Source organism: Dendrobates tinctorius, unplaced genomic scaffold, assembly GCF_039654945.1.
Source record: "Dendrobates tinctorius isolate UK_male_01 unplaced genomic scaffold, ASM3965494v1 ptg000060l, whole genome shotgun sequence".
NCBI classification, from domain to species: Eukaryota; Metazoa; Chordata; class Amphibia; order Anura; family Dendrobatidae; genus Dendrobates; species Dendrobates tinctorius.
The window spans coordinates 90,671,315-90,694,632 of NW_027361728.1; the positions used below are offsets into that span (position 1 = coordinate 90,671,315).

Genomic DNA, 23,318 nt, shown 5'->3' on the forward strand with positions numbered 1-23,318 from the left:
CCACAAAAAACATATTTGTAATTTATTTATTTATTTTTTATGTCCGAATTCCAGATAAATACATGATTGAAACTATTAACAGATACTATGGTCTCATTGCATGAATGTCTACAAAAAGTCAATTATTATAAAAAAATGATCAGACCATTTTATAGCATGTAATAATAAAACAAGGAAAGCATGCTATCCTCCGCACACAACACTAGATACACCTTGTACTCACGTCGCTCACCAGCCTCCTGGTCTACAATTGTCTTGTAGGTGAAGTGCTTTGCTAATGACAGTAATGTCGGTAGTATCTGATTTCAAGACTAGTGAAGGCCGTAACACAAGAATATGCAGTGACAGAAGGAGGATATCATCAAGTTTCATAAATGAGTCACAAACATAAAGAACAAGGAGGGTAGACATTCAGTCAATGGTTTAAAGAGGTTTTCACACAAGTAGATATTACATTTCTCTGTTGGATTAAAGAAAATATACATTTTCAATTACAGTAATAAAAATATTTCTTCTGTTTGGATACTGTTATTATGTACCTGCTATGGTGCCTCCTGTTGTTCACTTATCACTATTCTAATATTTTCAAGTGCTGGTGAAAAGAAGCTACGATTGCTTTAACTCCACATTACTATTGATGGGCGAACTCCAGAATGTTTGGGTCTGGTGGGTTTGGCTTAACATTTAAAAAAGTTTGGTTCATGTACCAGAATAATACTTGAACCTGGAACCAATTCAGATGAATGGGCGAGGCCGAACATCAATTGTTTGCCACGCTGTCATCTGCATGACATCAAGGCAAACACTGCCTCTGATTGGCAGTAAGATTGTTAGAGAGCTGCAGCTCCCATGCTGTCAGATTACAGCGTCAGAAAACAGCTGTGACCGGTGGTAAAAACTTTATCTCCGGTCACGGAGAGAGTGCATCATACCATCGTGTTTGGGACCCATAAACAAAAAGTTGTCCAAGTAATGGACAATTGATGTAATGCCTGTCACAAAACGCACCATCCACTCCAAAAAGGATGCAAAAACCTCAAAGCAATAACATGATATCAAGCATTCTATAGGTAATCACGTATTCTCAAAATAAAAACCGTCTAAACTACAACCCAAAAGATGGTAACATTCAGCATGCACTGGCAATAGTCATAACGCTGATTCAATATTGGATTTGGCCAATAACACCCTGCTATCATAACACCAAACCCATTGCACTGCCACGTCAAATGATGTATGACATATTCCTAATTTGAAATTCTATCATTTAGTGAGTCTGAATGAAGGGTATGAGGCAAAATTTTCCTTTCTATTTTTTGGGGGACCAGGCCTAATGGAGATATCCACAAATTCAAGAAAGGATGATGCAAAAAGAGACCAGCCATACACATTGCTTCAATCTCTTTAAACAATTTTTCACGTGCTACGCCCAATTGCTCCTACATTGATTGCAAATTCTCAGACAAACGCAGACCCACTGTAGAGTGAAAAGGAAACCAGAAGCCATCAGAAAAGCTTTCAATTACAAAGCTCGCTTCCTTTTTCTTGTGATACATGTTTAACCAATGCAGTATTGCGTGTACACAGGCTGGCATTTTTATTAGTGCCAGGTACTGAAGCTTTTTCAGATTGTTTGTTTTGACAATAGCAATAGAGGGCCGAGTGAGCACCTCCACATGTGGAAAACCCATCAGTTGTATCAATACATCTGTTACCATGGCCTCCCAGGCTATACAGGGCAACATAGCCAATTAATGATGAAATTCCTCTTCATGTAGTACAAAAACTTGGCACTCAAAAGAAAAATTGATTTGACAGTTCCTTTATTGTAAAAGGCATCCAGTTAAATATACTTCTTTTACTTCTTTAAACATTTTCGGTCATACAATTGACCTTCATCAGAAACAGAATTTTTTCACAGTTGGTTTTAACTGAGTGGAACTGTAATGGAAAATTCCATATATTATTATTAAAGAACCGCTGTCATAAGTAGGCACTATTCAGTACTGGACGCTGTCTCTCATACCAGCAGCACATGCGTCCAGCCACAGACCAAGCGCTAGTCCTCTGCACCCTCAGTGCTTCTCCTGAACAGTGCGTTCACTCTCCCTGTGACACACTTGCCTCCCTGGGCAGGACAGACCATTTGGATAATCACAGCACCCAGTTGTGGACATTCATGCCTGTCACAAACAATACAGGATAGTTTCCTGAATATATTACAGTACAAATTTCTGGACACCCACACCAATTATTGGATCTACCGGTCCCTGTATAACCCAAGGTGTCAAACCCGTGGGTCTGGTGATTTCCTACATGAATGGTGTCCTTTCATCCTCAGCAGCTGCTGCTTCCCAGATGTCTGTTTCTCCACATTATTAATTAATATACCCAGTACTGAATAGTGCCTACTTATGAAAGCGGTTCTTGAATAATAATATATGGAATTTTCCATTACAGTTCCTCTCAGTTAAAACCAACTGTGAAAAAATTCTGTTTCTGATGAAGGTCAATTGTATGACCGAAAACGTTTAAAGAAGTAAAAGAAGTATATTTAACTGGATGCCTTTTACAATAAAGGAATTGTCAAATCAATTTTTCTTTTGAGTGCCAAGTTTTTGTACTACATTGTTAGTTGGCTGGATACCCGACTTGTGCACCTCCCTCCTCATTGTGTGCTGTGTTTTTTCTGTTTTTCTATTTTGCAAGAAATTCCTCTTCATAGCGCCACCAAGCCGCACCTCCGTGAATCTTGTGAGAGTCAAGAATGATATTTTGAGATAGACTAAAAGTTCTGAACCTTTTTCGGAAAAATGCTGGCAAAGTAAATAAGCCAACATAGCAAAACCTTGAATCCAAATACCAAATGTCTTAACCATCTTTTTTATTTGAACCAGATTAAAAAATTTGCTCCTTGTCAACTCTCACATGATACCTTGTTTCCGTGGACATGTAAGTAACTAATGGACCACACCACAAAACATGGTATCACGAGATGCAAAATTGGTGCTACAATCTTTCTGTCCAAGCTGAGCACTAAGCTCCCATGTGGGACTCAGTTATAAAGACATGCCATCTGATTGCTGCAATTTTGCTTAAAATTCTATTAGCATATTGATAAAATTATCACTGTAATTATTCCAACTATAAGCAGCTGCCGTGGGCCATGCCCACAGCAGGTTGACTCACTCTCAGCAAGCACTTTTGGTCTTCCAGCTGCTACCTCAGACTAAGGTGGCAAAACAGGTGTCAAAGTTTCTGAATCAGCAAGATGAGTCATGTATTGATGCTGTAGGATGCTACCCTGGGTTCTTGGTGGACAACACCTAGGGTTCTTTTGCTGTGGCCTGTCCTTTTATGTCTACCAGGTATTGGTGTTTCGTCTGATGATAAACATGACTGTGATAACTCGGATGATGAGAGACAACTGTGAACCTCTTCTGTATAACCATGATGCGGAGACCTTCCAATGCTTATTCCCATAACTTTGGCAATACATTCGGTGACAGCGGCAACTTCGCCGCCCTTGTTTGCCCTGCTCGATGCCTGTGAGGGATAAAGGAGAGCAAGAAACCGATCTGGCAAAAATGATCCCCATTCAATGCCTCCCTGATCCTCCAATATGTGAAGACCCACGTTGGCTTAGATGGGCAGGCATGAGTGTGATTTATGGATTGACCTGCATATAGTTCTTGAAACACGAGCTTGGGGGACGTCGCCCGGAGCCAGAATGGAAAGGAAGGAGTAGTGAAAGTCCCACGAATCTAGTTTCTATGTGTCCGCTGGTATGGGCTGAATTCAATGGTCGGGCCGTGCGGTGCTTGGTGGGTACCGGGTCGCAAGTGAGCATGATGCCAGAAGCGTATTACTGCCGGCACTTCCCAGAAACCCTCAGACCCGAATGGGGCCCGATAGTAGAGTTGATGGCTGCAAATCACCTGCCCATCCCGGTCGCAGGGGTGGCATGGATGCAGATCTCCCTGTGTGGGAAGGATCTCGGACGGAGGGGTATCGTATTGACTCAGGGAGAGGCTGGCCATGGTCACACTGTAACATTAGTGATGAATATCCTGAAAGAGTTTGGAAAGTTGCTGAGTGATGGAGCCTTCACACTTGTCTTTAAGTCAGTGGAGCTCGCACACACCCCAGCGGCAGGTGTTTCAACAGTTGATTCGTATAGCCCATGTAATGGGGTCTTCTGTGCTGTAATACCTCTTTACATTACCACCCCGTTTCTCAGGAGGTCCACTTTGCTTTTCTTCATTTCTGAATGAAGGGCGCTGACTCGAAAGGCTTTGTAACATGGGAACATATAAAATATCACTGCTTCTCCACGTATTTCCAGTGTGACAACATTTTACTCACCAGTCTCAGAATATATATACATACAGAGGACAGGACAATCAATATGTGGCGGGCCAGCAGATAACAGGCTCCAATTAAGACACCAGACATACATTACAATAGCCGCAGATGGCCGGCGACCCTCGATCATTTACTGTGGGATTTACAAAGGTGGGGGGAGGTCAGAAGTGGGATATCTCGTTTACCTCTGCTCAGGGGGTCACAGCTGGTCGGTTGCTGCATTAAGGGCATACATCTCACATTACACCTATCATACATGTATCTCCTATTCGGGGTGCTGGGGGTTCTGTAACACGGCTCCCCCTTTTCAGCGACGCAATCGGCATACACAGTCTGATCCTTAATGGATTGGCTTGGGGATGACCGAAGTCTATGGGGTTGGTGCAAGTTCCGTTTGTCGACTTAGTCCATCGGCGTTACCATTTTGTTTGCCGGGTCTGTAGTGGATGGTGAAGTCTAGAGGTTGTAGAGCTAAACTCCACCGCAATAATCTGGCGTTGTCTCCAGAGACCCGATTAAGCCACACTAGGGGATTATGGTCCGTTAGGAGGGAAAACTGTAGTCTATACAAATATGGCTGTAACTTCTTGAGTGCCCATACTACTGCCAGGCACTCGTTCTCGATGGCCGCATAGTTTACTTCGCGGGGCAATAGTTTCCGACTCAGGTAAGCTACCGGGTGGTCTTGACCGTCCGGCCCGACTTGGCTCAGCACTGCCCCCAAACCAAACATAGAAGCATCTGTGTGAACAAGGAAACGTTCAGTTGGATCGGGTGCGGCTAATACTGGGGTATTTGTGAGGGCGCCCTTTAGCTGGTGGAAGGCTTCCTCACACTCAGGGGTCCAGGTTACCTGGCGGAGGTTTTTACGGGTCAGATCAGTGAGGGGCTTGGCTACGCTGCTGTAATTGGGGACGAATTTCCTATAATACCCTGCTGTCCCTAGAAACGCCATGACCTGGGTTTAAGTGCGTGGGGTGGGCCCATTTGGCTATGGCTTCAATCTTGGCTGGTTCTGGTCCTGGTCGCTGTTTCCCACTTCCTACCCAATGTCCTAAATTCTGAACCTCTGCTTTGCCCACGTGACACTTATTGGGGTTCAAGGTGATTCCGGCCTTGTGGATCCTGTCCAATACTGTCTCTAGGTGATTTAGATGCTCATCCCCTGTCGCGCTGTAGATGGTGATGTCATCCAGGTAGGCACAAGCATAGTCCTGGAGACCATCAAGAAGCCGGTCAGCCAGCCTCTGGAAGGTCGCAGGGGCATTCTTCATCCCGAATGGCATAACTCGAAACTGGAATAAGCCAAACGAGGTGACAAATGCAGACTTGGGAATAGCGTCAGGACTTAGGGGGATCTGCCAATAGCCTTTGCATAGATCGATGGTGGTCAAATACTTTGCCCCCACCAGCCGGTCTAACAACTCATCCACACGCGGCATGGGATATGCATCCGTCACCATTTTCTCATTTAGCTTGCGATAGTCTACACAAAACTGGGTAGTCCCATCCTTCTTGGGCACTATCACTTCGTGGGATGCCCAGGGACTATCTGACTCTTCAATGACCCCTAAACGCAACATCTCTTGTATCTCTTGTCGCATCTCTTCTCGTACAGACTCAGAAATGCAGAAGGGGGGTTGTCTCAGGGGGGTCTGATCCTGGGTCTCAACCTTGTGTTGTGCCAGGCGGGTGTACCCCGGTCTCTTTGAAAACATCCTCTGTCGCTGCCGCAACAACGCCTCCGCTTGCTGTCTCTCCCGGGGCCCTAGGTTTTCTCCCAAGTGTACCTGGTCCCATGTTTTAGACTGAGTCCACTCCCCTAAGACATCAAACAAGGGGAGTCCTGCTAAATCCTCTGCTTCTGATGCACAGATGGCCACTACCTCTTAAGGGTGCTCCCAGTAGGAACATGCGTATAACCCTGGGGTCGTCACAATCGGCGACACTGTAGGTGGTGTCGTCTATTTTCCTCACTACCTGGTAGGGCCCCTGCCATGCAGCTTTGAACTTGTTCTGCCTAGTTGGTCCTAACACCAGGACCTTCTGTCCTATCTCAGTGGTGCGTTCTCTGGCCCTCCGATCGTACCATATGCGCTGGCGCCGTTGGGCCGCCTGCATGTTCCCATGTACAGCCTGAGTCAGCTCCTGTAGGTGATCCCAGAATTCCAGCACATAGGGCACAATAGGTATCCCTTCTATGGTTCCCTTCCAGTGTCCTCGCACTAAGTCTAGGGGTCCCCTTACCTGCCTCCCGTATAACAGTTCGAACGGGGAGAACCCCGTGGATGCTTGGGGCACCTCCAGATAGGCAAACAGGAGGTGTGGCAAGAATTTCTCCCAGTCCCTGTAGGTCCTGGTAAATGTCCCAATGAGTTGTTTTAATGTTCCGCTAAAACGTTCACACAACCCATTGGTTTGCGGGTGGTACGGGGTGCTTCTAATGGACTTTACGCCGCACAGCTTCCACAGTTGGTTGGTCACCACTGCTGTAAACTGGGTACTCTGGTCCGAGATAACCTCCCTGGAAAATCCAACCCGTGAGAAAATCTGGAGCAGGGCAGCCGCCACTGTCTCTGCCAGTATGTTAGGTAATGCAATCGCCTCTGGATACCGTGTGGCATAATCTACCACTGTCAATATACACTTTTTCCCTGACGGACTGGGTTTGGCTAACGGCCCTATCAGATCAACCGTTACTCGGCTAAATAGCTCCTCCACAATAGGGAGGGGGTGTAGTTTGGCCTTGCAGTGATCTCCCCTCTTGCCAAAGCGCTGGCAACTGTCACAGGTCTGGCAGTACTGATGAACATCATAGGTTACCGCCGGCCAAAAGAAGTTTTGTGTCAGACGATGCCTGGTGCAACTGATGCCGAGGTGCCCGGCCAAGGGTATGTCATGAGAGATTCGCAGTAGCTCCTGCCTATACTTCTTGGGAACTACCAGCTGTCGTTTTATAGTGGGGATCGTCCCTGTGTGGTGCTGCTCTGTAACCCGGTAGAGGAGTCCCTGATGCCATACAAACTGTTCCCCTTCCAGTACTCCTCTCCCCTCCTGTGCCTTCTCACGATACCCTTGTAATGAGGGATCCTCAAGTACCTCCCTTTTAAATTCAGCTGGGGTGGCCCAAGAAATGTGTCTGGCTATGGGGATATGTGTGATTCCGCCTCCGCAGCTCGAGCTTGTCTCCGGGTGGTCACAGGATAGGTCTCAGCCAGAGGGGCGACCAAGAATGCAGACAACATGGGCCCCAAGTCATTTCCCAGCAAGACGTCTGCAGACAAATCCTCCATTAGGCCGACCTCAACAAGGCCATCCCCGACTCCCCAGTTCAGGTGAATCCTGGCAGTGGGCTGTCAATGTATGGCTCCCCCCTGCTACACGGACGGCCACTGTCCGGTCCGTCTTCTCTTGTCCCGGACGAGATGAGGCTTCACAAGAGTCAAAGTTGCTCAGGAATCTCTTAGTCCCTGCATACATTTCCCATTAACCCACACCACCTGTCGATGCTGTTGTCGATTATCTGCCCGGGCTGCCTGCACTCGGTCTACTTCATGCAGCACTTCCTCCATCTCTTTCATCCCTAGATTAGTCATAGCCCCCGATGCCGAGTCAGCTTCGCCCTGGTAGTAGTGTACAGTGGCCCAGTTGATGGTAGCCGTTCCCGCCTTTGGCCACTGGGTACGCTGAGTCCGGTTGTGACTGTTATGGTCGGTGGAATGCACCTAATAAAAATAATACCAGGTGCGTTCGCCGCCCGGGGTCCACCGCGCGGTAGATGACAAGACCGCTGCTGGACAATGGCAGATACTCCAATGAGTGAAGTAGTGCGCTCGGGTTAACGTCACCCGAGCAGCTAAGGCCGGCTCTGTTCACGCACAGAAAACCTTTTAACAAATAAATACAGAAACGCTGGCCTTGTTAAACGCACAAGGTAACCAGCGGGGGCATCGCAACCGCGAACGCCAGTGGACTGCTAAGCGCAGCGCGGCAGAACTGCTAAGCGCAGGCTAGACGACGGTGCCGACAGGCGGACACCGACGGGTGCTAGTGCTAGGTGCGGTAGCACAGTGGCAAATAGCTAGCCACTACCTGGAGCTGACTGTACACACTCTGTCACCACTCGTAATATCAGAGGGTAGGAGTTTCATAATAAGTCATCCACCAGAACATGCATCCATCACCATTCACACATAGCATAGTAGGTCTACACTAGCGCATGGCCGAGCCGCCATGCGGGCTTTTTATAGCCATGCGTTTCCGGGACCTTCCAGTAACCTGGGAAGAACCAATCAGATCCGACGCAGGACCTGGACATGTGACCCCTGCTCTCCACTGAGAGGACAAGTTGCGGGCATGCCCAGTAGCACGGCACGAGGACTTAGCCTCTGGAGCGGTTCTCTGCAGAGCAGGTTGCGCTACCATTGCTGCACCAGAGGTGGCAGCAACATCCAGGCTCACAGAACGAGTCTGGGCAGAATGCCTGGCTCGCCGTGATTGCTGAGCAGGAGTCCAAGCGGTTGGAGCAGAATGGGGGACCACCGGATGTCTGGCTCTGGATTCCCGCTGTGCAGTGTCAGGAATCCGACGCCTAAATTACCCCCCCTCCTAAGGCTCTCTGCCTCACTGCGCTCAAAGGCCGCGATTAGAAGCGGTGCGTGGATGTTTTCCACCGGGTCCGAGCCTCGGGACCGTGACCCTTCCAATCCACCAAATAGAACTTTTTGCCACGCACAAACCTGCGCCCCACGATGGCATTAACCTCAAACTCGTCAGATGACAAGTCTGACGACCCGGCCGATGACTCGGAAAACCGGGCCATGTGAACTGGTTTGAGGAGGGACACATGGAACACATCTGAAATGGCTAAATGTGGAGGAAGAGCCAGGCGGTAGCCCACCGAGCTAAGTCGCTCAAGGACCTTGAATGGTCCAATATATCGCGGCGCGAACTTGGGGGACTGGTCCCGTAGTTTGATATTTCGGGTGGAGAGCCACACCATGTCGCCAGGGGAGAAGCTTGGAGCGGGTCGCCGATGCGTGTCGGCGGACGCCCTCATCCTTTCCTTAGAGGCACGGATAGCATCCTGAGTGCGGTCCCAAATGTCCCGTGCCTCCACTGCCCAGTCTGCCACCCTGGAGTCAGCAGAGGACACTGGCATCGGGACAGGGACGCAAGGATGTTGGCCGTAATTTAGGAGGAAAGGCGTCTGACCCATGGAATCAGCCACTGCATTGTTTAGGGCAAATTCAGCCCAAGGTAGCAAGGATGCCCAGTCATCCTGTCTGGCAGATACAAAATGCTGTAGGTAGGTGACCAAGGTCTGATTGGCTCTCTCGACCAAGCCGTTCGTCTCGGGATGGTAAGCGGAGGACAGATTGAGCTCGATGCTAAGTAAGCTGCAGAGCTCCCTCCAGAACCGAGACGCGAACTGGGGGCCTCGGTCACTCACGATTTTGTCCGGCATACCATGTAACCAGAATACGTGCTTTATGAACAAAGTGGCAAGACCACGAGCGGAAGGCAACCGTGCGAGTGGCACCAGATGCACCATTTTGGAAAAATGGTCGGTGACCACCCAGATGACCGTACTGCCACCAGACTTGGGCAGGCCAACCACGACGTCCATGCCAACCATCTCCCAAGGTCTATCCGCCACTGGCAGGGGATACAACAGCCCTGCCGACCTCTGTCTAGAGGGTCTGTTCCGAGCACTCGAGACACATGCTTGCACGTACTCCTTAACATCTTGAGCCATATGTGGCCACCAGTATGACCTTGCCAGGAGTTCAGTGGTCCGTTTATTGCCAAAATGACCACCCACCCTGGAGGCATGTGCCCAGGCGAGGACCTCTGGCCGTAGCTGAGGAGGCACCAAGGTCTTGCCTGGTGGCACTGACTCGAGAGCGACTGGAGCCACGGTCGTAAAACTCTCCGGCGGGAGAATTAACCGAGGCTCAGCCTCTCCTTCCTCCGCTGAAACCACCGAGTGGGAGAGAGCATCCGCACGGACGTTCTTTTCTCCTGAGAGATAGTGCAGGGTGAAGCGGAAGCGAGAAAAGAAAAGCGACCACCTAGCCTGACGGGAGTTCAGGCGCTGGGCCGTCTGCAAATAGACCAGATTTTTATGGTCTGTGTATACCTGGAAGGGAAACCGAGCCCCCTCCAGGAGATGTCTCCACTCTGAAAAGGCCAACTTCATGGCTAGTAGCTCCCTGTCACCGATGGATTAATTCTTCTCCGCCGGTGAGAAGGTCTTTGAGAAGAAGAAGCATGGATGCTTCCGACCTTGAGCGTCCTTCTGGAAAAGGACTGCTCCTGCACCGACGGAAGAGGCATCTACCTCCAGAATAAACGGTTTATTCACATCGGGATGATGTAATATGGGAGCGCCGGCAAAATGCGATTTTATAGCCGAGAAAGCCTTGGAGACCTGTTCCGACCAAGCATTGGGGTTAGCTCCTTTCTTGGTGAGAGCAACCAAAGGAGCCACCAGTGTGGAAAAATGTGGTATAAACTGGCGGTAGTAATTCACGAACCCCAAAAAGCGCTGCACCGCTTTGAGGGAATGGGGTTCCTGCCAGTCCATTACCGCTTGTAGTTTGGCAGGATCCATGGCCAGCCCCTGGGCCGAGATGATATAGCCCAGGAACGGCAAGGACTCTTGCTCAAACTGACACTTCTCCAGCTTGGCAAATAGAGAGTTCGCCCGCAGACGGTCGAAGACCCTGCAGACGTCTTTCCGGTGGGTGGCCAAATCTGGCGAAAAGATGAGTATGTCATCCAGATAGACCACCACCGATGTAGAGAGCATGTCGCGGAAGACGTCGTTGACAAAATCTTGGAAGACAGCTGGCGCATTACAAAGGCCAAAGGGCATAACCAGGTATTCATAATGGCCATCCCTGGTATTAAAAGCTGTCTTCCATTCGTCTCCTTCGCGAATGCGGATCAGGTTGTATGCCCCCCGCAGATCTAATTTTGTAAAGATCCGGGCCCCCCGCAACCTGTCAAATAACTCAGAGATCAACGGTAGAGGGTATTTGTTTTTAACCGTGATAGCATTGAGACCTCTGTAGTCAATGCAGGGACGTAACTCTCCGTTCTTCTTCTGTACGAAGAAGAACCCTGCGCCAGCCGGTGACACCGATTTTCTGATAAAACCCCTAGCCAGGTTCTCCCGGATATATTGAGACATAGCCTCTGTCTCAGGGAGTGATAAAGGATACACACAGCCTCGGGGAGGTTCTGTGCCTGGCAGGAGATCAATCGGGCAATCATAGGGACGTTGCGGCGGGAGCGTCTCCGCAGACTTCTTAGAGAAGACGTCCGCATACTGGTGGTAGGGTTTGGGGAGCGCGGAGAGATCCGCAGGCACTTCAGTGGAAGCCGCCTGAACACTGCCCCTCAGGCACCTTCCCTCACAGTCCTTGCTCCATCCCAGTATATTCCCCAAAGCCCAATCAATGTGAGGGGAATGGCAACGGAGCCAGGGAACTCCCAGAAGCACCTGGTCGATGCCATCTGGCAGAATGAGCAGGGACAGAATCTCACGATGAGAGGGTGAGATAGAGAGCCCGAGTGGAGTTGTCTGATGGGTCACCTGAGAGGGTAACGGGGCACCGTTAACCACCCTGATGGTCAGAGGCTGTGGTAATAATACCAGGGGGATAGCGTGTTTCTGGGCGAAGATAGAGGACATAAAATTCCCCTCGGCCCCAGAATCCACGGTAACCTCTGCCTCCCAAGTGGAAGACCGACTGTCTAAGATACCCCGGAATACTGGTTTGGATGAGAAGGGTTTCATATTGGACTGCCCACCACCTACGGCCACTAGTCGTGGGCATTTTTTCGCCCGCAGAGGACACGTGCTGGCCGGGTGACCAACCTGGCGGCACTGATAACAACGTACCGAGCTTTGCATCGGCCGTGGCTTAGAGCCGGTGCGAGACACCTCCATGGGTTCGGAGGGCGAAAGCTCCTGAGCCGGATAAGTTAGCGGCTCGGAGAATGTGGGAGCCAAATTAACCCTTCGTCTGGGTTGTGCACGTTCCAACCCGCGCTCTGTGAACCGGAGGTCAATGCGGGTGGAAACTGCAATCAATTCCTCCAGACTTGTGGGAACTTCTCTAGTGGCTAAAGCATCTTTCACGTGCTCAGCTAACCCACTCCAAAACACCGGGACTAATGCTTTGTCCGGCCACTCTATCTCGGAAGCCAGTGTCCGGAACCGGACCGCATAGTGGCTAACCGAGAGTGAGCCCTGTGTTAGGGATAGTAGTTGGAGTGAGGTATCGTGCGGTATCGTCCCAAAAAGACCTGCTTCAGGGCCGCAAGGAACTGAGCAGGACCCTGAACCACGGGATCACCACGCTCCCACAGTGGCGTGGCCCACTGTAATGCCCGGCCAGACAACAAGGAGACAATAAACCCCACCTTAGCCCGCTCTGTAGGGAACCGTGCAAAACTTGTCGGGGAGCGGGAGGCAAGAGATTGTCGGCGTGGGCGAGATTGTGGGCACACGTGTGACAGCCTCTGCGACTGTCTGGGCAGCAGCTAGTGCAGCATTCGCAGCTGAGTCGGCGCTCTCGATAGCCGCCAACCTGCTCTCCAGCTGCCGGATGTATCGCTGCAGCTGCTGCAGGTCTGCCATTACCAGCCAGACCCTGGCGCTAGTGTAATGTTATGGTCGGCGGAACGCACCTAATAAAAATAATACCAGGTGCGTTCGCCACCCGGGGTCCACCGTGCGGTAGATGACAAGACCGCTGCTGGACAATGGCAGATACTCCAATGAGTGAAGTAGTGCGCTCGGGTTAACGTCACCCGAGCAGCTAAGGCCGGCTCTGTTCACGCACAGAAAACCTTTTAACAAATAAATGCAGAAACGCTGGCCTTGTTAAACGCACAAGGTAACCAGCGGGGGCATCGCAACCGCGAATGCCAGTGGACTGCTAAGCGCAGCGCGGCAGAACTGCTAAGCGCAGGCGCGGCGGTAACTCACGCCGCTAGACGACGGTGCCGACAGGCGGACACCGACGGGCGCAAGTGCTAGGTGCGGTAGCACAGTGGCAAATAGCTAGCCACTACCTGGAGCTGACTATACACACTCTGTCACCACTCGTAATATCAGAGGGTAGGAGTTTCATAATAAGTCATCCACCAGAACATGCATCCATCACCATTCACACATAGCATAGTAGGTCTACACTAGCGCATGGCCGAGCCGCCATGCGGGCTTTTTATAGCCATGCGCTTCCGGGACCTTCCAGTAACCTGGGAAGAACCAATCAGATCCGACGCAGGACCTGGACATGTGACCCCTGCTCTCCACTGAGAGGACAAGTTGCGGGCATGCCCAGTAGCACGGCACGAGGACTTAGCCTCTGGAGCGGTTCTCTGCAGAGCAGGCTGTGCTACCATTGCTGCACCAGAGGTGGCAGCAACATCCAGGCTCACAGAACGAGTCTGGGCAGAATGCCTGGCTCGCCGTGATTGCTGAGCAGGAGTCCGCGCGGTCGGAGCGGAATGGGGGACCACCGGATGTCTGGCTCTGGATTCTCGCTGTGCAGCGTCAGGAATCCGACGCCTAACAGGGACATTGTCTTTGCAGGTGGCCCAGCTGATGGCAGGTGTGGCACCGCACCCCAGGGAGACTCTGGTAAGCTGGGTTTTAGCTGGTCTCCCGACAATCCTCTGTGGCTTAGGGGCCTCCAGACCCATGGGAGGGCCCCTAGTGACAGTCTTTGATCCTGACAACTGAGACCTCCTGGCATCATGATGTTCATCGGCCAGACGAGCGGCCTCCTCAAGAGTCATTGGCCGTCTGTCCCGAAGCCATTCTTGTGTCTCGGGGTTTAGTCCAGTAAAGAATCGCTCTAACAAGAAGAGCTGGAGGATGTCCTCCTTAGTGGTTGCTTGGCTTCCTTGTACCCACTGTAGCAGTGACTGCCGTAGTTTACAGGCCCATTCAGCGTGGGTGTCTGTTAGGCTGGTTTCACATTAGCGCTTTTTAAGCGCACGCACGGCCGGGGGTAGCTCCGCCCCCGAGACGGCTCTCTGCCCGGCGTGCCCGCCCCTTGCTTGTAGCGCCGCCTCCTAGCGCACAGCGGCGCCTGCGATCGGCGCACCCTATCTTTAGCATAGGGTGCGCAGATCGTGCGCAGGCCGTGCGCTAGTTGCGCTTTGATCTGCGCTGCGCACTTTTGACGGTGCGCCGTGCGCGCCAAAATCCAACTTTTCGGATTTTGGCGCGCACGGCGCACCGTCAAAAGTGCGCAGCGCAGGTGAAAGCGCAACTAGCTCACGGCCTGCGCACGATCTGCGCACCCTATGCTAAAGATAGGGTGCGCCGATCGCAAGCGCTGCTGTGCGCTAGGAGGCGGCGCTACAAGTAAGGGGCGGGCACGCCGGGCAGAGAGCCGGCTCGGGGGCGGAGCTACCCCGGCCGTGCATGCGCTTAAAAAGCGCTAATGTGAAACCAGCCTTACCTGTTTTATAAGTCCGCAGAACTTTTGGCAGTATGCCTCTGGTGTCAGCGCATACCGGGCCAAGATCACTTCTTTGACCTGCTCATAGTCTATACAGTTCTCATCAGGTACTGTGCGATAGGCGTCCGCTGCCCAGCCTGTCAGCTTGCTGGCCAGAACCTGAATCCAATCCTCCAGCTTCACTTGATGAAGGGCACACTGCCGCTCAAAGTCCTGCAGAAAGCCATCAATGTCTTCCTCTGCCTCCCCCAACTGTCGGAAGCTATTATACTGGATTTTTTTGTGGCTTACTGCTGACGGTACCTGGGCGGAGGTCAGAGCTCCCCCTGCTCACTGACTCTCCTCTCTGCCATCTCCATCTTCGCTAGCTCTATCCTGGTCCGCTCTAACATCTTTTCCTTCAGATCAGTACGCACATCAGCCATCACCTCTCGTACGATCTCTACTGCAGTGTTTGGGCCATAGAACGCCAGTCTGCTCTTTACCTCCCTCTGGAATTCAGTCTCCTTCACATTCACATTGGGAGGCGCTGCACTGTCGTGTTCCATGATGGCTGCTATCAAATCCGCTTTTGTTTTGTTGCTGGCGATTAACCCTCGAGCTTCCACCAGGTCTTTTAATGTATTCCTCTTTAACTTCTGGTAGTTGTTTTCCATTCAGTCCTTTACTCCTATAGACGGGGTATCATATCCCGCTGTCTGCCACCAGTGTAACGGGGTCTTCTGTGCTGTAATACCTCTTTACATTACCAGCCCATTTCTCAGGAGGTCCACTCTGCTTTTCCTCACTTCTGAATGAAGGGCGCTGGCTCGAAATGCTTTGTAACATGGGAACATATAAAAGATCACTGCTTCTCCACGTATTTCCAGTGTGACAGCATTTTACTCATTGGTCTCAGAATATATATACATACAGAGGGCAGGACAATCAATGTGTGTCAGGCCAGTAGATAACAGGCTCCAATTAAGATGCCAGACGTACATTACAATAGCCGTGGGATTTACAAAGGTGGGGGGAGGTCAGAAGTGGGATATCTCATTTACCTCTGCACAGGGGGTCGCAGCCGGTCAGTTGCTGCATTAAGGGCATACATCTCACATTACACCTATCATACATGCATCTCCAAATCGGGGTGCTGGGGGGTTCTGTAACAGCCCAGATGAAGGAAGTCTCCTGTCAAGGGGAAACACTGGGGAAAATGGTGTATCGGTATCTGCGCAACTCACCCTACCACCCGGACAGACTGTGTTGACTCTATCCGTCCGAGCCCATGCTCCACCAGAGGGGGTGGAAGTCCAATTAGAACCTCCGGCAGTCCAACAACTGCCTGCGGGACTATTTGTGGCCCGGACACTTGCCTTGGTGCGAGAGGGAACAGTACTGGTGAGTTGTGTGAACCTCGTTGATCATCAGATTGTCGTCCCATGCAGAGGTGAAGTAGCTCGAGTAGTGAGCATGCCTGAAGAAGTCATACTGCCCCAGGACATACAGCAAGCAGTGAGCCTGGAAGACCCATGGTCGGTGAAAGTCACCACCTCCCTGATGGCTGAACCTCAATATATCCAGGAGGGTTGGCGCATCTTAGAACAGATGCGTGCTGAACTGTCCGAACTCACGTCCACCCAAGTGCATCTGGTAGAGGCGTTGCTGGGGCAGTACTGATCCGTTTTTTCAAGCCACGAAGATGACTTTGGCTGCACCACGGCAATTACCCATGAAATTCCTATGGGGGAGACAGCGCCCATTTGAGATCTTTACCAGCAGATCCCCCCTCAGTTGTACCAAGAAATAAGAGAAATGCTCGGTCAGATGTTGCAGGGGGGTGTCATTAGGGAAAGCCAGAGTCTGTGGATGGCCCCCATTGTACTAGTGCTGAAAAAGAATGCAACCTTGAGGTTCTGTGTGGACTACTGTAAGCTTAACGCCTGTACTGTATGTGATTCATACCCTCTGCCCCGGATTGAGGAGTCTCTGTCTGCATTGGGGAAAGCCAAGCTTTTATCCATGCTGGATCTGCCAAGTGGCTACTGGCAAGTGCCCATTTCAGAAAAGGAGAAAAGGATTGGGCGAAAACAGCCTTCATACTCCCCATGAGCCTCTTTGAATTCCCGATGCCCCCGATACGTCCAGCGGCTGATGGAGAGGTGTCTGGGCGACTTGAACTTTGAGGCCACCCTTATCTACTTGGATGACATTATTATTATTATTATTTATTGTTATAGCGCCATTTATTCCATGGCGCTTTACATGTGAGGAGGGGTATACATAAAAACAAGTACAATAATCTTAAACAATACAAGTCATAACTGGTACAGGAGGAGAGAGGACCCTGCCCGCGAGGGCTCACGACATCATTGTGTATGCTGCCTCGTTTGAAGATCATCTACAGAGACTTGAGCAGGTAGTGAGCCATCTACAGAAGTATGGGCTGAAAGTGAAACCCCAAAAATGTCACCTGTTCCGGACTCAGATCAAGTAGGGTCATATCGTTTCTGCCGAGGAAGTGAGGCCATTACAGGAGAAGATTGCGGTGATCAGAGATTTGCCAACTCCGGAGAGTGTAAAGGATGTACAGTACTTGCATTCCTGGGGCTAAAGGGATATTACCGTCGCTTCGTGAAGAACTTTACTTGGGTGGTGCAACCGTTGCTTGAACTTCTGAAGGGAGTACCCCCGACTGCCAAGGGTCGATCCGTTCACTGGGAAGAAAGGTAGGAGAAGGCGTTAGGTGAGCTAAAAAAGCACTAACCGAGGCCCTGGTACTGGCTTATGCGGACTTCTCTGTACCGTTCATTCTCCACACTGACAGCAACTTGCACAAACTTGGAGTGGTGTTGTCGCAGGTGCAGGATGGGAGAGAGAGGGTGATTGCCTATGCTAGTCGGTCCCTCCACGATTCTGAGCGCAACCCAGACAATTAAAGCTCCTTCAAGCTGGAGTTGCTGGCATTGGTGTGGGCTATGATGGAGAGATTCGCAGAATACCTGTCTGGCTCAGAGGTGCTGGTACGGACCGATAATAAGCCGTTGGCGCACCTGGAGAACCTGGGTGGCCCGGATGGCAAAGTTTCCAGTACCAAATCGCCTACAGGAGGGGAGCAGAGAACACACACAATAATGCTCTGGCCAAAGCAAGACACTCGCCACCGGGGAAGAGTAGGGATGAATTGCTGGAGGGAGAAGAGGTTCCCCGATTTTGAAGGACCGCTAGGACATTGGCAGCAACTCTGGACCAAATACAGGCTCTCCGCCATGAAAGAGTTTTCGGAAGATCTCGGGATGAGGACCGTGAACTCGCTTTGTCCAGGCACTGGGTGACAGTGGGGGTGCTGCCTAGTCCAGAGCAGCCAAGTGCTTTGATCCCAGAAGCATTGAAGATCCTCCATCAGTGGGAGCGTCTTCAGAAGAGAAATGGACTGATATACCAGAAGGTACAACTCCGGGGAGAACTGGGAGCTTCCTGGCAGGTGGTGATGCCAGAGACAGTACTGCCTACGCTGGCCACCAAAGCTCATGAGAAAGGAGCTCACTTTGGCCTTGAAAAAATGTTTTAGTGGCTCCAATGGTTCGTTTACCACCCACGGCTGAGAGCAGCAGTTGAGAAAGCTTGTAGAGTCTGTCGGGCCTGTGAGTTGGCCGTCCCCAGAACAACGAGCTCCTATGCAGACGATAGTAACTTCCGCTCCCCTGGAACTATTGACTGTTGATTATTTAACGATCAGGCCCGCTCATCAAGGCTATGACCACTGCCTAGTGATGGTAGACCATTTCACAAAATTTGCGGTGGTAATGCCCACCCGGGATCAAACAGCTGAGACTGCTGCGTATGTATTTCTGTAAACATTTTATTCAGGTGTATGGGTGCCCACAGCGGATCCATTCAGATTAAGGAGTATGTTTCTTGGGCAAAGTGATGGATGAGTTGCAGTGGATCTTCCAATTTGACAGGTCACATACCACACCATATCATCCTCAGGGAAACGGGACCTGTGAATGATTTAACCTTACCCTGATTCAGATGCTAAGAACTTTTGAAGATGATAGAAAGGCTAGGTGGCCAGAATACATCTCTGAACTTGTGTGAATCTATAACAATCGAGTCCATCAAACCACCGGTCATATGTCTTACTCCTTGTTGTTTGGCCGAGCAGGGAAGGAGGTCACGGAGCTGGAATTGGACCCAGGGGAGGACTACACACAGATGGGGGGTATCCACCTGGGTCCGAGAACATCGGCACCATCTGCAGATTTTACATCGTCTAGTGCTGACCCGGCTCCAGGATCTGGAGCATGTTGGGAGACCTCCTCTTCGAGGGACAGATCTCCAAGTGGGTGATTGAGTGTTAGTGCGGCACAAGCATCCCCATGACTAGCTGGAAAATCGATGGGAGGGTAAGCCATACAGAGTGAAGTATCGGGTCGGTGTGGAAGGACCTGTATATGAAGTTTTTCCAGAAGGAGAAGAGGATGTGCCCACTAGGGTGGTCCACAGGAATATGCTCCGGCCATGCCTCTCGGAAGATCTCATATGGAGGGAAGAGACTACCAAAGTTTCTGAAGAAGTGCCTCCTGTGAGTGTGGAGGAAGAAGAGGCAAAATTCAAACAACCAACTGGAAATACGTCAGCAGATCGGGGGAGGCCAAGTCTCCTGAAGAAAGCGTTTCAGCGAATGAAGATTTGGATTTGCCTCCACCAGAGGACTCCACTATTCCTTCCAATCCACGTCGCTCCAAATGAACAACGGCTGGCCAGCCCCCATTCGGTACAATCAGGACCAATTCATTTGGTGGCAAACTGCTGAACATGTAAATAAACTCACTTGTGGTGCTCCCGATGTCTCACCCGTGGAATGGAGAGTGAAAAGAGAGGAGGTGTAAGAAGATGAAACAAGACAGAGTCAGCGGTGTGCACTTTAAGGCCGGAACTATCGGGGCTGTCACCACTATAGACGGGGAAGTTGTCCTCTGAGGAAGAGAGACCTTTCTGTCGGACAGCAGGGGGCGCGGGGTATAAAAGGAGACCTGAGTGTGGGAACGGGGCAGACATGGCGGGAAGGCAACAGGAGACGGTTGACTCCCTCTCCAATGCTCCTAATAATGACTCCTCTGTTTCCAGCCCCCGTGTGCTGACTTTGAGATTGCTCTTCACTAGAGTTGAGCGACTTTGGTCGGATCGGGTTTCATGAAACAAAATTTGAGTCGGATGAAACTGGTCCGACAAGGGCAAAAAAAAGTCGGAGTTTCGTCCGAAACCCGACCCCAATGCAAGTCAATGGGGAATAAAAGTCGGCATTGAGTGGATGAATGCTTAGTTACTGTCTGTACCCGTACTGTTGAATACCCCTGCTTCATCCGAGATACCGGAACAACAGCTTAGAGACTACTCCGAAAGACCGCGGATTGTTGCAGCCTGTACACGTGCTTGCGACCCGTGCCCAGTGCCATTTGTGAGGCATTCATACAAAGGACTGTTTCTACGTTCCAGCATACCCAAGGCAAAGAGGGCTGAATCCTTCGGCACTGTCGGGCAGCAGTGTTACTCGTTTCTTTGCAACAGAGCCAGAGACTTTGAGAATCGTTTGAGACGCCGCCGGGAGATTTTCCAGCCTTCCCCCTGCCAGAACTGCAACCAATAAATGTCCCATTTATATTGTATATTTTTGCCTTTCTCTCCCTGTGTGGAGTATTACTGTTATTGATTGTGTGGCGTCCCTGAGGCTTCAGTCACCACAGAGGTACTGCACCTTCTCCTAAGGTGTAGTGCCCCACCATCCAGGTAGGCTGGGAACTCCTTTCCGCATTCCAATACCTGCACCCCACACACAGGATAGTTCAGCAGGGACCCATCCATGCTTTATGCTGGAAAGGTCATAGGGTGCCTTTTGTGGTCCCTGGCTGCGTAACACGAGAGGTGCTGGGGAGGCGGGTGGAGATAGATATAAAAGAGAGGGATGGTCAGTCTGGGGTGAGTCCCAGAGAGAGAGCAGGCTGACAGCAGGTCAGCCTGAGAGGAACTCAAGGCGGAGGAACGCAGTCAGTCAGGAGAAGTTGAGGACTGGTCTTAGTGGAACAAGCTCCTCAGGGAAGGAAGAGAAGGAGAAAGAGACGTAGACTGAAGACTACAGATTCCATAAGAGAGAGATAGAACAGAACGGAACGGAACGAAGGAGAATAGAAGGATGGTGGGAAGCAGGTTGAGAAAGAGAGAGAATCCTTCCAGTCCAGAGAGCACAAAGGTCGGGGCCCGGTCCCCGAGGTTGATTGGATCTTTATGTCCGGCAACAGACACCGGAGGAGTAGTGAGCCGCTAACGCCTTGCTCCCATCATAGACTTGGGACACAACAGCAACTGAATAGAGAGCCGGGACGCAGTGAGGAGTCCCCGAGCAGGCTACAGCTGTCTGTCATACAAGTAAAGACTAGGAACACCTAGAGAGAGGCATTCCAGGGTAACTAAGTACTGGAGTGCTTTGCACCTAAAGGCGGATTGGAGGAGTCGTTCAGTAAGGTACATGTTGGTGGAGTGTGGAAGGGAGAATCATATCCTGCCTGGAGGTTGGCTGGAGCGCTGACCTGGAGAACACAGTACGGAGGCAGGCAGTTGTGTGAACTGCAAACAGTGAGTAAAGCTTTGGAACCGCATACTCTGGTGTCCTCCAGTTATTCCAGCACCACTACACCTGGGCACCAGCCTCCATACCATTCTGCGCCTCTCCTCATCCCTTGCACCTACACTGCCCTGGGACTACAGCTCCACCTGTGGGGAGCTATACCATCTCTGCTGCACCCCACCATCAGTCCCAGCAGATCTGTATGCAGCGTTGGCTTACCATCTTACTTGCCAAACACCAGGGGTGGCGTCACGAACTACCTAATAAACTTTAACACCATTAACATCACCGCCATTGATATTGGGCGCCCAGGGCCACGACCGGGTCACCGCTGCTGTGACACATTCCCGCCTTGACACCGGCCCGGTACCGAGTACCCCGCTGCCTTGAGTGTTCGAGGGCAACCCAATTGTTTAGCAAATTCTTGTTAACCCCTTCTCTGTCTCCGGTTACTCACTGCATCCTACAAACTGTTTGCTCTTTTACTTATTCAGAACCTGTTGTGTACATTTTGTATAAAATAAATATTTACAAAAAAATTGCGTGAGCTCCCCTGTAGGTTTTGTGAACCAGAAGAGGGAATGCTGACCACTGGGAGCTGATGTTAATATTTTATAAAAAGGGCCAATAGCCGTAAATGTTCCTTGGCTATTAATATCAGCTTTTTTATGTTTAATTCCAGCCACACTCCGATGGCACAAACATCAGTTTTATAAACTACTATTGGTAGAAAAATATAAGGAAAGTAACAAAGGTAGTTGACTGAAAGTAAGTGCAGACCTGCGATGGCTGTGAAGCTCCAGTTCCCTCTGCCTTTTCTGGAACATCTGGTGACAGTGCCAACGCGATGACACGATTGTGAACATGCCAAATGTACATTTGACACTCATCGTCACCAGGACACCAGAAGCAGAGCTGAACCTGCAGGGGATCATATGAGAGGTAATTATGAAATGGCACAAACATCAATTTTATTGACTACTATTGGTAGAAAAATGTAAGGAAAGTAACACATGTTGTTGACTGAAAGTAAGTGCAGTCCTGCCTGTCTGGGAGCCCTTCCTACAAGAGCAACACACCAGACGGAGACCCAACTTGGAGTTAACATTTAAAAAAAAAATTGTTACACACCACTAAAGTGGCATCAATTTCCACAGAGTAGAAATATTAAAATAGGCTTCTGACACACCTTCCACCATAGGGATCCCACCAGATGGAAATCCAACTTGGATTCTCCACCTTTCAAAAATAATTTGTAACATCAGCAGCAGTAGAAACAGCAGGCACAGTAGATACCACAAAGATGGCACAGTCTGCAATAACATGAGATCAATACATGACACTAAAAATGACACCATCACCTACCTAGACTGCCCAATCTGCGACTTGGGTGCAAAAAACATCACAGATCCATGACTTGTTTATTTTAATGAAAGTTAGGTGGTCTACACTTTAAGGGGACAGCCAAATGTGCTTATCAGTCAGGATACCACCAGCAGCACTGAAGACACCTTCTGAGAGAATGCTTTCTGTCGGGCATGACAAGACCTCCATGGCGAGCTCAGGGCACTCTTCCATTTTTGAAGACAAAAATGTAAACAGGTCCAAACTCCCCGGATGGCATTGATATTGAGCTACAGATATTCCTGTACCATCCTCTCCAGTCATTCAGAATGTGACAGACTTGTACTCTGTTCTGCTGATGCACAAGCTGGTCTCAAAAGTGTGTTAAACGACTCACAGAAATTGTTTATGCCACTTACACTGCTGCTGCTAATGTTTTGGCAATGATGCCTTGATGTTCCTGAGGTTGGACGTTTACAACTGGGATGCACACTGTGTGCCTGACTGCA

At 50.4% G+C, this 23,318-nt stretch overlaps 1 protein-coding gene across 1 annotated transcript in view; it reads right to left on the reverse strand.

Annotated features, from left to right (window-relative positions):
* Nucleotides 1–16,600, reverse strand: part of LOC141092828 (phospholipid scramblase 2-like) — a 102,863-nt gene extending 86,263 nt beyond the window's left edge. The window contains exons 1-2 of the mRNA XM_073579153.1: nt 16,472–16,600; nt 16,214–16,358 (exon numbers count right to left, since the gene is read on the reverse strand). Coding sequence (XP_073435254.1) covers nt 16,214–16,358; nt 16,472–16,600 — 274 coding nt within the window. The remainder of the gene's footprint in view (nt 1–16,213; nt 16,359–16,471) is intronic.
* Nucleotides 16,601–23,318: the final 6,718 nt, after the last annotated feature.